Source organism: Oryzias melastigma, linkage group LG10 (genome assembly GCF_002922805.2).
Source record: "Oryzias melastigma strain HK-1 linkage group LG10, ASM292280v2, whole genome shotgun sequence".
Taxonomy (NCBI): Eukaryota; Metazoa; Chordata; class Actinopteri; order Beloniformes; family Adrianichthyidae; genus Oryzias; species Oryzias melastigma.
The window spans coordinates 1422518-1439292 of NC_050521.1; the positions used below are offsets into that span (position 1 = coordinate 1422518).

At 42.3% G+C, this 16775-nt stretch overlaps 1 protein-coding gene across 4 annotated transcripts in view; it reads right to left on the minus strand.

Annotated features, from left to right (window-relative positions):
* Nucleotides 1-139: 139 nt before the first annotated feature.
* Nucleotides 140-16775, minus strand: part of csnk1a1 (casein kinase 1, alpha 1) — a 20831-nt gene continuing 4195 nt past the window's right edge. Inside the window, exons 3-11 of one of the 4 annotated variants that reach the window (XM_024283466.2) lie at nucleotides 12732-12858; nucleotides 12556-12654; nucleotides 10080-10163; nucleotides 5081-5220; nucleotides 4893-4971; nucleotides 4625-4699; nucleotides 3371-3477; nucleotides 2839-2987; nucleotides 140-706 (exon numbers count right to left, since the gene is read on the minus strand). In XM_024283466.2, coding sequence (XP_024139234.1) covers nucleotides 699-706; nucleotides 2839-2987; nucleotides 3371-3477; nucleotides 4625-4699; nucleotides 4893-4971; nucleotides 5081-5220; nucleotides 10080-10163; nucleotides 12556-12654; nucleotides 12732-12858 — 868 coding nt within the window. In that variant the 3' untranslated portion in view covers nucleotides 140-698. The remainder of the gene's footprint in view (nucleotides 707-2838; nucleotides 2988-3370; nucleotides 3478-4624; nucleotides 4700-4892; nucleotides 4972-5080; nucleotides 5221-10079; nucleotides 10164-12555; nucleotides 12655-12731; nucleotides 12859-16775) is intronic. The other 3 variants (XM_024283467.2, XM_024283468.2, XM_024283469.2) reach the window with 3 other exon arrangements.

The window sequence follows — 16775 nt, forward strand, 5'->3', positions numbered from 1 at the left end:
CCTGTGGAAATGACCTGCAGGTCTAATTACGTCAAGGTGACGCACGCCACCATCAGAGCAGACACTTGAGCAGCAGAGAAGCGTGCACGGACGAGCATGCACGGCAGGCGAGGCCAGAACCAGAGAGCAGGCAGCGGGAGTGAGTTAAGTAAGGTTTTTATTGGCATTTTTGGAGAAGACCAGAGGTTTTACAACAGACTTAATAATTCAGTTCTAGAGGGAAAAGCAAAAGTGTCATTCAGCTCCAACAGCTGCCAGTAGGGGGCAGCAAACTCTTAATCACCATAGAAACAAAAGAAAACCCGACAGTTTTTAAAGAAACATCCAGGGCTCATCAATCATTCAGAAACAGAGGAAGAGGCCAAAGTTACAGCTTTTCCATCCGCCTGCTAAAAGGGGAGGAGTTGAGGCGTTTTCACGGCGACCGACACCAGTCAGCTCGCCGTCTGCGCCTGAACTAACCGCAGAGGGAGGGGGGAGGGTGGGGGGGCTACAGCTTCCAGATCCTAAAAAAACATTTTTCCAAAGGGTTTGTGATTCATACACGTCTGAAAATATCGATGACACAACTGAGCGTGTGAAGATCTACACGTTTCCATGACAGACAGGGATGATGGAAGGAGAGACGCTCGACCACCAGGGGGCGCTCCGGGCCCACTGGTCCTGCCCACCACAGCAGTTTGGATCAGGCTTGCCTTTTAGAACCCTGCACACACACAGAACAGAGAGCAGCGGTTAAAATAACAGCAGGGGGCGCCACAAGGGCTCTGTGCTCCACTGCCATTACAGGCCCTGGGGGCGGGGCTTCCTTCACACCCACACAGATAGTTGACAGTGACATAACCACATCAGCTTTCACATGCACACACGTGGACGCTAGGTGTGCGCCTGAGGGCAGTTCTGGTAGCGCGCCACCTTCAGACCTGGATCAGTGGGTCATCTAAGTCCAGAAGAGCCTGGAAGAACAAGATCTTCTTTAAGAACCTGCTGAACCTTTTTAGGACATGGTGTCGTCACTATGAACCTATTTCTGGAGCTCAGATCATTCTATGTTATATGTTTGGTCCAATATTTACTTTAATAGAGCCATCTGGAGCTTACCGTGAGATATTTTGAAAGTCTGGCTGCTTCCTGTCCCTCCAAAACAGCAGTGTTTTTAACTCAATAATAAGTGGTAGCGCCTTAGTCTGTCACACTCATTCATGCTCCATGACCACTGAACTCCTGCTCGTGCACTCTAGCTGGACTACACTAACGACTGTATCTGAGAACTGGACCGAGTGAGTGTGGTGTCAAGAGAAAACTTTTTACTTTCTGTTCAAAACAAACTAAGTCACCTTAGTTGCCATTTTTTCCACATGTATGCTGCCATGTTTAAGCAAGATGCTTTTAAGTTAGCAGTGATTATTCTGAGCCTACGTTTCTATGGCAACCATTCTCACCAATCAGGAGTGAGCTTGTTGGAAGGCCACACCCCTAACACTTGAAAGTGGACTTGGGAGACTCAGATACTTATACTGAGGCATCTAATTGGTCAGTTTATAACTTGAATAACTTTCAATAGGTAAAAAAGTTCAAGAAAAAACAGAAGAATTTGTTGAAAAGATAAATGATTTATTCTGACCAACAGAATGGCTGAGTAACAGCTGTGTATTTCTCTATAGAAGTCTATGGGATTTTGGCTTCTTGGAGTCAGTGAGTACTTCCTGTTTGAAACATGAGGGGGAGGGGTCACTCAGTCCAGTTCTCAAATACTGACAATATATTCCAGTGAGCTGTAGTACACTGGATTCAGCCCTGTCCCTAGTCATATCGACTGAACAGATTTGTGTTTTCAGGTTGAGCATAGTTGGGTCATTTAAGAGTCTTTGATCAGCTTTTAGTTCAGAAAAATGTGTTTTTACGCCTTTGATTGGATGTCTTGTCTAAACAGACCTGGAATGCGTCTTCTTAATGCACCGCCTGATTGAATGCTGCTAAACAGAAAAACGTTCTCTGGAATACTAAAGCTTTGTTTCTGGCTGTTTTCCCGTTTGAGATGGAGTTTCTTTCAAATTTACTTTAAATAATTTCTATATCACATATTTATGTTTATTTTTTACCTCTTATATGTGTATTTTATATCCTAATTTAATAATATTGTTCCTCAGTACGATCGACCCCACTCCACGCCTAAGCTAGGCCTTCCTTTCACGTGCACACACAAACGCACGTGCATGAAGCGAAGTGTTGGTTGTCAGCATTCCCAGAACCACCATGTCGGAGCAGAGCAGGCGCTGTTGACCCGCTGTTCTCCGGCCTGACACCTGGGCTTCAGCGAAAGCAGAGCAGCAGCTCTCCGGGTCACACAGCAGGGGTTAATGACAGAGGAGCAGCTGGTTAACCAAAGCAGTCAGAAAGCCCATAGTCCAGCTCCAACACAGGAACACAGTGCAGCAAAGTTAGTAGTCAAATTCCCCAAGGACGTCTTTGCTTCTGCAGGACAGACCAATTGTAGCGTGTTTGGACTCTGGTGTCCCTGTTTCAGGGCCTCGTCACTCCAGCACGACCAATTCTCAGAATTTGGGTTGGATCTTACTGTCATGCCTTTTATGGGCACTGGGATATGGGTTCCAGGATGAACACGGTCTCATCTAGATCAGTGTTGCACAGCCCCCCCTCCCCATGGTTTTCCTGCTCTGGCACACCTGGCTCTGCAGAATCACTGCAGGTCCGGTGTTCTGAAGGAGGGAAACCATGAGGGGGGTGTCCTGAGGACCGGGATCAGGGCACTCTGATCCAGACGAAGACGGGATGCAATTGGTGTCTGTAAACGTCACTTGGCTGTTTGCTACTAACCTTTCATGTTAGGCTTGGATTTGTCAGTTTGCTTGCCTGTGGGGGTTTGTGCCTGCTGCCCCTGGCCCCCCGAGGAGGCACCCTGCTGGGCGGCTTTCTGCTTCAGCATGGTCCAATCAAACGTGTAGTCATACTGGTGGTTTAGGGTCCTGTAACACAGATATTGCCATCGTCATCATCTGCAGGGTCAATACAGACACGATGAACCCCAAAAACACAAGCCATACTGTTCTTTACCCCTAAAGCTAGAATCATCTGAGGAACCAGCTATTCAAGAGCTTCTTTAAGGACAGAAACAGTCGTATTGTCAGGAAAGGAAATGAGCTTATGGAACAGAGTGCCCCCAAAAAGAGGCAGGGGAAGGAAGGAGGGGATGAAGGCAGACATGCGTAGTCAGGAAACAGCAGCTGACTGACTGGACTCTGACTCTGCTGTTTCTTGTTTTGGAGCATCAGTAACTCTGGGGGCTTGTCCGGGATCGTCCTCATGCATGAGTGTAGCGCCCCTCCTATCTTCATTAGACAGGAATTACCTGAACAGAATGCGGAACAGCTGACGCAGGTACATGTAGTCTGGAGCCTCCTCAAAGCGCAGGCCACGGCAGTAGTTCAGGTACATGGCAAACTCTGCTGGGAAGCCCTGCAGACATTCACAGCCGAGTGTGAATCACAAGTCCTGCTGTTTTCTGGACTAAAGTCACAAACTAGATGGTTCCACCTTAAGGTTCAACCACAGCTTCAGCAGAGAGGATCAGCAGAAGCTTCAAATCACAAGCTACACTGAGTGATAGTGTTGGAAGAAACGATTATTTTAATTGTCCACTAATCACCGATTATTCTTTCCGATTAGTCAACTAATCGGGTCATGCGAAAAATGGATGTAAAACACACCTCTAGATATATAACATGACCTGCAATAATGCAAGTGCTAAAGATGCTAGTGCTGATACCGGAAGATGCTAAAATCGCTGAAGTTGATAGCTGAAAAATGCTGAAATTGGTAGCTGAAAATGCTGAAGCTGTTAGCCGGCTTAAATATTAGTTAAATGCCAAACTAGCCTAAAAACAAACAAATTAAAAGCCTAAGTTAGCCAAAACAGTTAGCATGCATGTGAAATATTAGCTAAACTCCATAATAGCCTAAAAAAAAACCTTAATATATGTCATAATAGTCTAAACAGCTAACAGAATTCCATTCTAACTTTCAACGTTACTACACTCCGACTCCATATAATATAAAGTAATGACTAATTGACTATTTTAAAAGTCGATTAATCAACTAATTGTGGTTAGAGTGATCCAGTCAATACCATACTTTTGAGTTGTTTACTATACAGCAGTTACACTACCATTAAAACGTCCAAATCCGAGGCGGTCCTACTTAAAATAAACTACCTGATGATCAATCACTGAAAACCAAGCTGGATTCAAAATTCTGTAACAGCTAATAAAAGATTTAAAAGATTCTCATCCTAACAGTACGTTTCAATTTCTATTAAATATTAAAAAATTACAACATTTGACTTTCCTTGTTGCAAGTGGACAATATCTCTCATCTCAGAAAGTTTTACAGTTAAAGTGATTCAGCCTTAATCGTCAACAGACCATCAGTCTCTGACTTCACCAGGTTAGCGATAAGTTGTACACATGCTCAATGTACACTAATGTTAAAAAAAAAGGATTTGTGCAAAGCATCACTGTTGCAAAACCTACAATGTTAAGGTGGACCACTACCAAAGTCCAGGTGGAACCATCTGAAAGCAAATTTCGATGGACTCATGTATTACCTTACAAAGGACCTCTACTGGGGTGGACATTTTCTTTTCCGAAATCTTCTCATACTTCTGTTTCTTTGTGGCAGCCTGACAGACAGAAGCAGAAGAACATCATGACTGACAGGCATGCTACAGTGTTTCCAGGTTTATACCAACCCAAGGATTAGCTTCTGCAGCCATCGGGTCCACAGCATCTCACTTCCATGGGAGCTCACTGAAAACGCTTTGGTCTTCCGACTACACGAGTCTTTGTAACGAGACAGAGGAGTCAGCTACGTACCTTAAGTCCTTGCCATGGCAGGCTGGTTCTGTTGAAGTACATCAGGACGTAGCCGAGCGACTCCATGTCGTCACGGCGACTGGAGGAGAAGCACAAATGATGATAGTTGAGGAGCAGAGCAGGACTGATCTGAGACCCGACTTCGGTCAAGATCTTTTCAAAGAGGGTGTTTTGGTTTGGGAACTAACCTCTGTTCAATGCCCAGATGTGCGTTGATGGATGCGTAGCGAGCAGTGCCCGTCAGGTTCTTGTCTTCTCTGTAGGGGATGTGTTGTCGGGTCCTGTTGTCTCTGTACTTCTTTGCCAAACCAAAGTCGATAAGGAAGAGCTGACAAAGAAGAAAACACAAGAGAGGGAGGGCAGTTGAACCAGTGAAGATAATACCAACAAATCCAGAGACATTATTTGCTGTTCCTTTCCTGTTCACAATAAAAGCCAGTTTGATGGCTGTGTTATTAGTGGGAGGAATGACAGCAGCAGAACACCTGAACACAAGGACACAGAACCCCATCAAGATCCAACATCCTGCATGTGACACCTGCTCTGACCAGAGAGAGACGAGACGTAGATTCACTAAGGTCACACTTGTGCACACTTAGATCTCACCTGAACTCAATATAGTCACACCTGCACTAGTGGAGAGCAACACTTGGAAACACTAAACTCACACCTACATGCACGCTATACAAGTATACGCCATTTACTAAAGACACACCTGCCCACACTAGGAAGCAAACACCTGCACTCACTAAAGTCACACCCACATTTATTTAAGATCACACCTTCATTTACTGAAGTGACATCTGGGCTCACTAACTTTACAACTACAGTTAATTCAGCTACAAAGATGAAATGTTCTTAAACTTTGAACATTGGATCAAGCACCCAGATCAGCTTATTTAAAATTTTAAACTAGAAAAGTTGCATTTCCTGCAATAATGCTAGTGTGAATGTTTTTTGCTGGAAGTAGTCACTGAAGCTGCTGAAGGGATTTCCTGAAAATGCAAAAGCTGTTTGCAAAATGTAAAATTTGCTAAAAGACTGGAAATTTTGCTAAAGAACTATAAAAGAGAGCTGAAGTTAACCTAAATTTCTGAAAAATTTGTAGTAAAATTGCCTAAAAATTCCTAATTCATGCCAATTTTGCAAAAATATTCAGGTTGTTGCTTAAATAGGGGCTAAACTCCAAATAAGCCTAAAATAAAACCCATAGTAGATGCCAAATTAAACAAAAATGCTAGCTTCTTGCTTAAATACTAGTTAAACTCAAAAATAACCCAAAATTCTTCAGTAAACTCAAGTATTCAAAAAATAAAAATGTTCAAATGTTCAAATATGGAGTAGGTTATTATGCCAAGGAAATGCATTTCTTTTTTTTAAATGACCAATTACAAATAGTTCTTTAGAGCTTCACCTGGGATAGTTTAATTATCTAATTTAAAAAGATCAACCATATGTAAAAGATCCCATTTATATTTTCTTTAGCTGATTTTGCTTTTTTTATGCAGGTTTAACAGTCGTTGCATGTTACTAGCATTTTTAGTTCTGTTCCTTGTGGTTTGTGTTTTTATAGTAATAGTTTTCACTTCCTTTAAAATGTATCTGCCTTTAACATTTATGGCCCTAACTTTTACATGCAGCTAAATTAACATAAGGAGCTGAGCATATTTTTTGTTTTGTTCTAATCCTCATTCTCCAGGTCTTTCATGACCATATTAAGAAGGAAAACGGATAGAATGATTCTAGTTCTGTAAGTTCACTGGCTTCATTTTTAAGAGAAAAGTCAATTTTTGCACAATGTCGTACAGGTCGTGGTGCACGTGTTTTGTGGAGGTAAACTCCTAGGTTTCCTAGCCATCTACATATGACAAACACAGCCGATCTTTATGACAGCACTGTACTAATAGAGCTACAAAGAAAAGTATTTGAACCTTTTGGGAATGACAAATTTCTGAGGTAACTGACAATGAGATGTATTATTACTCCACAATAGCAACAAAAATACCACACAAACGCAGTCACGTTTTTATTCAACACAACATTTCAGTCCATCAGGGATTTTGTAATGTTGGGGTCACACAAATTCCCCCAGAATCAACAACTGTTCTTAACATAACCATCCAATTATTGCAACTCTGGCCATTCACTCTAATTTTGATCAAATGTGTACATATAAGACACTAGTCTAACCAATCATACATGCCTCTTCTACATGGGAGGTTTTTACATCTCCACCTTCTTACGCCAGCTATGGGTGATCATTTTAAACAAAGTCTACAAGCATTTACCATGCATGGGTTACTTTTTAAAAAAATATTTAATCAAGGTATTTAAATTTGAGCTCATTAAATGTTAGATATAAAGTACAAGTTTTGCTATACTAAGTCAATTTGATAGAAGACCAAGTGATCAGTTGGTAAAGCAAGTAATCAAAAGCAGTAAATCCCCAATTATATTGTGTTCATATTATTTTATTAACAGACAGAACTGATCTTTCTAACTGGAACAGCTGTAATTAAATAATATGTTGAATGATTTGCAGTGCTAAAAATTAAACAATTTTTCCTATAAATAAAATCAAAACATTTTTGACTTTCTTTTTTTTACATGAAAAAAACGAAAATTAATCGTACCTAATTTTTCAACATATAGACTTGGTTTAAGCTTTAACATAAAAATAATCTTGGTCATTTATGAGTGAAATTTATCCGGCATTCTGTTAATGTTTTAATGTTTTGTGTTGCTTTTGCACAAACATGAAAAAGTTTGCTTTGCTTTTTAACTAAATCACTGTTTAAACAGAAATTCCATCAATTTTTGTGGGGTTACATAAACCTGCATTTAAACTAAGGAATAACAAAGAGCTTCAAAATGTGAATGTCCTCCAATACCTTTTAAAAGAAAACTAAAAAATATCACAACTTTTGAGAAAAGTTGCTACAAATCTAACAACCACAAAACCTCAAAATACTGGAGGGTACTGACAATTTAAAGGGCCTATACCATGAAAAACAAACTTTTTGAACTTGTACGTTTTTATTACTGTTCATTAATCACCATTCACAACCTCAAAGTACTATTTTGATCCATCTGAGTATTCTTCTGAAAACCTGCTGCTCCCATATCCACGAAAATGAGCGGGTCTTCACCATGTGACGTACACCAGTGACAACTTCTCCTTACAGTAAGAGTCTGCGCTACCAGCCCCGCCCCCGGGCTAACAGAAACACACACTGTTAGCAGCTTAAGCTGGCAGTCATCAGCTAGCTTCACAGGGCTACTATAGGCAGATACACAGTATGTACATCTATCTTTGCAAAAATGTGGATTTTTTTCGTGGGAGAAACGCAGCAGACTGAGGCCGGCTCTAGGTTGACATCACGAAATGAGCGGCACCCACAAGGAGTGAAAGGTGGGGCCTCGGAGATTGAGTCGTTTTGTTTCTGGTTATGGAAAGAGACGAGAAAAAAGTCATTTTATTAATAATTTGTTATCTCGTGTGCCAAAGGTAAAGTAAATATATATATGTATATATATATATATATATATATATATATATATATATATATATATATATATGGATGTAGTTTACTCTAAAAGGCTCAAGAAAATCATGGTGTAGGCTCTTTAACATCTACAGTAGCTTTTTTTTTTGGGGGGGGTAATTTCAGGCCTAATAACCGAGCGTCACTCATAACCACCACTAAACATTTCCTGTAATTGCAAATCAGACCTGAACAACAGGAAGAATTCTGAACCGCTCCTCCTCACAAAATGGTTTCAGTCCAACAACATTCCACAGAAGTTTGGGGTCAGTTGTTCTCCCATCAGGGTCTCAGTGGACTTCAGGTCCGGACTCTGGGTGTGTCCCTCCAACCCGCTTCACTCTGCTGTGCAGGCTTTCAGAAACACCTTCAACAGCACTGTTGCTACATTTATTCACATCTCCCCACAGCTAACAGACTGAACAACACTACAGGGATGTATATTGTGCGGTGCACAATGTGCACTACGTTCACCATTCTTAAATAATGCAATGCTATTTGGAATTTTAAATCCAGTGTAATATTTCAAAGAATCAAATGAAAACACCAAATAGTGATGAGCTTTTCAGAGTCTAGTCAGTTCACAAAGTCTTATTTTCCATTGCTGTGACTTCCATGGAGATCAGAACACATTATATATTGTCCAGCTAATCAGAGAATGCACAGACAGTTTATTAGAAAACATTTAGGCACACGGCCCTCGTAATCCAACCAACGCTACAGACCCATAGTAATCTTGAAAAACCCGATACTATAAACTCATTACATTTACATAATCCCAACCTTTGATACAGCAGCCTTAGTCTCTGCACACATGAGCAATGTACACTTTCAGTTCAAGACCAGACCTTCATAACACACGCCTGATGCTACAGGAACCAAGACTAACCATCACAGAACAACCAATCAACAGATTTACTCCAGACACCTGCAGAGAAAAACCCTGCTATACAGTTACATGTGGGGCAGACAGACAGAAAAAAAAACAGACAGACTAGAAGGGAAGCAGAGACAGACAGACAGGCAACCAACCAAGAAGCAGTAAAACAAACAGATAAAGTAGACATGAAACGGACAGACATCTGTTCAGAGGAGCTGTCAGGAAACAGCTGTAGCTTGTGTCAAAAATCTGACCAAGGATCAACCAGAATCCTAAACAAATTATGAATGGTTCTGATTGGGATTCTGGAGGTCCTGGTCTGATGCAGTGTCTGTGTAAATGTGAACAACAGCCGGAGGGCTCCCACCCCCCGAAACATAGACAGACCCAGTGTCGTGGCTTTGAGTTGTCAGACTAATCATAGCAGATCTGTTAAGCACTCCAGAAGTTCTTTGGCAAAACCTGCGTTGGTCCATGTGCCCCCTGCCTGTGCCCTCGCCCCCATGGGAATCATGTGACCACTCGCTGACAGACTGCTCCCTCTGCTCATGGGGAGATGCTGCTGGTAGGAGACTAACTGGGATGTGAACAGCTTTTAGCCTCAGCGCTGAGCTCATATTAGTCAAGGCTCCCTGCATGTTGGTCCCACACTGACGGACTGACTGTGTGTGATGGTGCCAAAGGACAGACTGAGTTCAGACCAGTGTGATTGGGTATGACTGCAAAGCAAGGATGCTGCTGGTGTTGTGGTTAAGGTCACACCTGGTTTAATCCTGAGAAAGGTGGGTCCTGAGAAGAGCTAACAGCCACGCCTCTTTTCCTCTTCCCCACTGCCGAGTCTGAACACTGGGGCACACAGTAGAGGGGCAGGGTCAACATTACACAGCCTCTATCCACCTGGAGTCAACATTAATATGAGCACAACAGGGTTTCTGCTTCCTGCACGGTTCTGCCTCAGCTGGGCTGTGTGATACAGATATGATCCTTGTGCTCATCTTTCCAGAAGAAAACGGGGCTGCGGGGGCCGCTAGGGCCCCGGTTTCGTCAGGACGGAACCAAAAGATCATCTCTGTATGACCTGTAGGAGGAGCTGACAGAGAATCATGCCTGACAGAGACAAAAGCAGTTGTCAGGAGAGCTGGAGGCATCACAGGTACAAAGACTGGTCTTACACAAAAACCCGCTCAGGCTGGGCTCTCCGCCGGGTCTTCAGTTTTTACCAGGCTAGCAGTCCCATGACACCACTAAAGGCCAGTCCACACCAGGAGCCATGACAAGTAGATCCTTCTAAGGGAGGAGGGGTTGTATCTAGGCCCTCATATGAGCAGAACCACCAGCAGTGTGAATGACTCGGTGGCAGGATCAGAACCATAAAAGCTGTCAGCCAAGTAATGTTAAAAAACAGGAGCCACAGGAGCAGCCCGATCAGGCAGCTGTCCACACTTACACCCACAACTGTTTCTGATGCTGATGATCATCCTTCAAGAAGATAATCAGGACATCGCCTGATGGAGCAAAGTCCGGTTTTTAAAAGACTACATAAGTCTCTCTGTGGACCCAGATGGTCGTTCAGGGCCTGATTTCTAAGACAACGTTGATTTTGACACGTATGATGTATGCCCCATTTATCCATAGAAGGTCCATGTTAAAGTGAAATGAATATGCAAACATTTATAAGCAGCTTTGGTCAGCCAATCAGGAAACAGATCATGGAGATGTCAGCAAGGGAAACAGCAGGTTTGAGTGTGAGGTTGAGGCGCTGCTGGTAGAGAAGGAAGAACGGAAAAAAGGTTCAGTTTAGATATTCTCAGCTCATATTTCACAGGAAAACCAGCTGAGAGGCAGCACCAGCAGCAGCAGCCAACAACCTCGAACAGACAGCAGGAACATCTGTAGGAGCTAAAGAGTCAGACTGAAATCTTTTCTACACATGTGGTACATAAAAGAAAATCTTCACAGCTGATCTTTACTGTGTCTTCTAGAACAATGTCCATAAAATTATAGCTTAGGGCTCATTGATGGAGTAAAACTGTAACAGATTAAAACTAACAAAAAGTTGGTTATTCTATCAGATCAGTCATAACTCAGGAAGTGGAGATAGAAATTAACACATCACACCATAAATGTGTGCCGTTTCAGTCTCTGTAAGTCATGTCTGAGACGTTATGCCATGTTTTGTTAGACCTAAACAAATGTATCTTTGCCAGTTTTTCTTTATAAGTACGTATGTTTGCATTATTTCCTGGTTGCACACATCCATAGGAGGAGTGGGGGTGTCTTCAGGTTCCCAAATGCAGTTGAACAGTAAAAGGGAAACCCCCTTTTTTTACATGTTGCACCTGTTCCAGTTAAATGGCGTTGAGTTCCATAAGAATCATTAGGATGCAGCAGAGGCGGATGGAGGTAAACTCTGCTGCAGGTGCTCACAGAAACATTCCAGATAGGGGAGCTGCAGCAGCTGATGACACAATATCAGCACATGATGGTGCCAGACAAGACACCCGACCAGGTCAACACCCATTCAGATGATAAATAAGGGCGGGAATGCTGACAAAGGAAATATCTGACAGGTAGGTGGATTCCCCCTCCCCCGTGTCCCGGTTTATAGGCAGTTCAGTGAATGTTAGGGCTGCCACAAATTAATAGTCAACTAATCGTGGCAGCTCTAGTAAATGAAGCTCTAGCGAAGGCTCAGACTCGAGTTCTCACAGAAACGTCTTCATGAACCCCAGCAGGAGCCTGAACCTTCAGACGTGCCGGCTAAAACCTGCTGTATGGAATGCAGCACAGTCATGTCTCTTCTGCTGCAAAGCATTGTGGGATCCTCAGCAGATACATTTGGGCAATTTGGGGGACATTTAAATACCCATAGTCATTCTGACTCCAGGCTCCACTGCCTAAAGCATGGTGGCCTGGGATGATCAGTCACAGGACATCATGACTGACTGTTACAGTGCAGCTGGGGGTGGGGGGCAGGCCTGGTTCAGACTCACATCATGTGTGACGAAGAGGCCCCAACAGAGATCCTTCAGCCGTCATAAACAGGTGCAGTTGTTCACCTTTTCCAAGGTGGGGACACAGACTGAGGGGTCCTAATGACCAGCTGCTGTCCTTACAGATGCCAGCAGCGCTGCTGTTTAGAGGTACGTCTTTACTAAACAAAGTAACTAACACCCTCCTGGGGGGTGTCAGCTCATCACTTACAGCTCCAGGGTGGGGGGCGTTTAGAAGAACTCACCTTGTTACAGTGACGCCCGATGCCCATGAGGAAGTTGTCTGGTTTGATGTCTCTGTGGATGAAGTTCTTTGTGTGCACATATTCAATTCTGCTGATCATCTGCAGGGGAAGAGCAGGCGTGGTTACAAACAGCACAACACACCAAAACGTTCACGGGGTGGGGGGTGAAGGCGGACCTGGTCTGCAAGCATGAGGACTGTCTTCATGGTGAAGCGGCGGGAGCAAAAGTTGAAAAGATCCTCAAGACTGGGTCCCAGCAGATCCATGACTAGAACGTTGTAGTCCTTCTCCTGACCGTACCACCTGGAGACACAACAAACCCCCGTCAACACCACATATGGGACCCCAACCAACTGAAACTCCTGAAACCAGGGTGGGACAGGTGCCCCACCACTAGATGGGGCATCTATGGTTTACTTGTGATGTGTTTTATAAAACGTTATGGTATTCCAGAGTTAAGAGAATTAAAATTAAATTAACTCCAAAATGGTTAAACCCAAATTTCCAGGGCAGAAAATTAAAGTTAAAGTCCCATTGGCTTTCACACACACCTAGTACTGATGGCTGAAGAGGCTGAAATTGATAAATTCATAGCTATAAACGCTTAAGTTGATAGCTGAAATCACTGAAGCTGATTGCCAGCTAAAACATTAGTTAAATGCCAAATAAGCCGTAAAAACAAACAAAAAAAAAGCTAGCATCCAGCAGAAATATTAGCTAAACTCCAAAACAGCCTAAAAGAACGTAATAAATGCCAAAATAGTCCAAAAAGGTATAATAATGGCATTATAACTTTCAACTTTACAACACTCTGACTTCATATAATATCATGTAATGACTAATCTATTGAATTAGTCGTCGACTATTTCAGTGAAATGTGTTCTCCACATTTGACCCCTCGCCTGGGGGAGTGGTGAGCTGCAGACACAGCCCCGCTTGGGAACCATAGGGGCGACTGTGGTGCAGCGGCAGGGCGGTTGTTTCCTGATCGGAAGATTGTGGGTTTGATTCAAGTTCGTTCCCGTTTTAGTGTTCGGCAGCAGAGACGCCATCATTGTGTGAATGGGTGCGTGACTAACGCACTTTGGGCCTTCAAGGAAGGTAGAAAAGCATTATTAAAGTATACACCATTTAACATTTGGTGGTTTAACCTCTCAATCCAACCCGTATATGCTGACTGTCAAGCAGGGAGACATTGGGTCCTATTTTTAGTCTTCGGTGGGACTCGACCATGGATTTGAACTCAACACCTTCAGGCCTCAGAGGGGACACTACCACAAGGCCACTGAGCTGGTTCAAGTTAACACAAGGATTCTAAACAGCATGAGCTTGAGTTTCAAGTCACTTTGATCTTCAAAGGCATCAGCTTTCCGATACCTTTGATCTGCTGGCCATCTGCCAAACATCTACCTGAACTGAACCCTGACTTCAGCATTGCAGCTGCTCTCCCAGCGGACGTTGGGATGTAGAGATGACTAAAGACTCAGTCACATTCATGTTGTCTCAGAAAAATGCAGCAGTGAGTTTAGGTCAAAACAGCCCTTTGAGAAGACTAAAGGAGAGATCAGCATGTTTACTGAGAAGCTGCCGGTCTTGGTGCAAACCAAAACCAGACGTGCAAGTTAAAGGCTCTGCCTCCGGCTGCCTGCTGTTCTATAAAACTCACACAAAGTACAGTAACATTCCAGTTTTAATCATTTGTACAAAACCATTTTACATCTGTTTAGGTTCAACTCTATTTCGGATTTAAACTCCTCTACGCACCCCAGAGGGGAAACCAGACGTTCCAAGTCATCTTCTCAGATCATTCAAACAGAATAGGAGGGTTCACTTTCAGAAGATCTGAAGAAGTTTCCGATGACAAACTTTGGTATTGATTTCTATGTTATGAAAAGAATAATAGAGGTTTTCATCAATATTTTTATCTAACCAACCATCCTTCTTTGTAAAGTTTGGCCCAAGTTGTTACAAAGCACAACCTAAAAAAAAACACAGTTCAGACGCTTTAAAGACCCACTCTAAAGAAAACAGTCATGTGTTTTTAAAAGATACTTTAAAAGAATTTACCACTAAAACGAAATTTCTGAGTATTTCTTCATACAAATTGTGTTGTAATTGAAAACCGGATGCTGGAAAATGCTCAGACTAATGATGCAGTTACTGAAATGGGCGTGTCAAAGCCCCCTCTCCCCTGCACGCATCCTTGCCCGCTCATGCTTAGGAGTGCGAAACATGATGAGCGTTCAAGACTTGTGTTGTAGCAAATTGCAATTCTGGTTCAAAACTGTACGACTGGATTGATCCACTATTTCTAGTTATTGTTTTTTGCTGCTAATGTTAACTTGAGGCTATAAGCTTACGTGTGAGAATGCAAACATTGACGAGGAGGGGTAGGGGGGCAGGTTGATCTGTGTCAACAGTCCTGCCTATAACCCAGAATTACATTTATAATGAGCCACTGCTGTTGTACATAAAAAAAAGGCGTTTTATGTTAATCATAATGAAAAGATCATTAAGAACAATTATACAATTGAAAAATATGGCTGGAGAAGGACTTTAACTTGATAGCAGCTCAATCAGACACACAAACTGATCCATTTGTCAGACAGTTCTAAATCCAGGCGTGGTAGAGGCATCCATCTACGGTTAACTTGCTCGTTCTAATGTCCATCTTTCAGCATATTTTAACAGTGGTCGCCACAGCGAACCAGTTTTCACAAGTTTTACTCCGAGTGCCTTTCCTGACACAACCCTGTATTTTATCCAGGCTAGGGACAGGCACAGAGAAGACCAGATACTGGCTCCCCTGAGGCTACATAATTAGGCAGAGGCATGAAGGGTCTTACCTTGGGACCCACACTGGAATAAGCTCATCACACCCCCGGGAATTTAACCCCCCCATGTGCCAATCCTGCATGCAGCCAACTCAGTCACACAGCCGCTACAATTAACTAACCACTGAACTATTCAAAAATCTGCAGCATTCAGCATTTTTCTTAGATCAAAAGTGATAAAATATAAATAAAACAGTGTCTAACTGATGTAGATAAGACTGAATTGATGAAAGAAGGTTGTCTGCCTGGACCTTCTAAAAACCAGAGAGTCTAGAATGTCCTCATGAAGGCAGGACTCAAACACAAAGCTGTATTCCAGTTCCATTGATTAGGTCTTCTTTCAACCTCCATCCATCTCCTTAACAAGACATCTCACATTCCCCGTTATGACTGATGGGGGAGAAGACTTAAATGTCCTGTCTTTTTCACCACTTCGTTCCAGCTCTACTATGACTTCCTTACAAATCTTCTGGGATTTTGGGTCTCAATTTGAGAATCAGAGCTAAAGAAATGTCCACTTAAAGCCGTCACTTATAAACCCTTCTCCTGTTTCCCAAATTGATAACACAACTTCAAGCATTCAGAGCGGAACAATGGGCTGAAAAAGAGCAAAGTCCACAACAAGCACAGAAATGTAAAAGAGGACAAATATCATGATATAACATCCAGACATGAAAACTTAAAGAAAAAAAATGCAACTTCTTTGAGGGTGGGTGTGAACAAACTTTTTTCAAAGGAACAATGAACAATTTAAAGGGTAATTCAGTTAGATATTTTACTAATGTTATTAAAAGTGACTTTACTTTATAAAATTAGAGTTTAAGAATTACTTTTTTTCTTTTACATGACAAATTTTATTTCGTAAAATTCCTCTGACCTGCACAATACAATTGCAGGCGCACAGAAAAAATAAATAAAGGGATGTCAGAAAAACAGTACTCCAAAGAAGCAAAAAGATCGCTTAAGTTCATTTTGAAACAAGTATTGTAAAACTGAAATACAAAGTCGGGTAAAGTTCAAAAGTGCTAATACAGTAAATTTGTATCAGAATAATCAAACACTCTAATGTAGCAACAACCTCTGCAGTCCAGAATGAGACTAATTTCAAATATTTGCTGTACTAACCCAGACCTCAAAGCCATTCACAGTTAGGTGCAACAATTAATAGACTTAGTCAATGAATCGATTTCTATTCCTACGATCATATCAGATTGATCTCTCTGAGGCCAATTGTTAATCGCATCGACCTATACAGTATAAAATCATTTCAAAATTAAATACATCAATTATATCGATATTATAAAATACCATTTGTATCGAGCCACAGTAGGTTTATTTTACTACTACGTAAAAACCACAAAGTTCCATCCCAGCGGACAACGCACG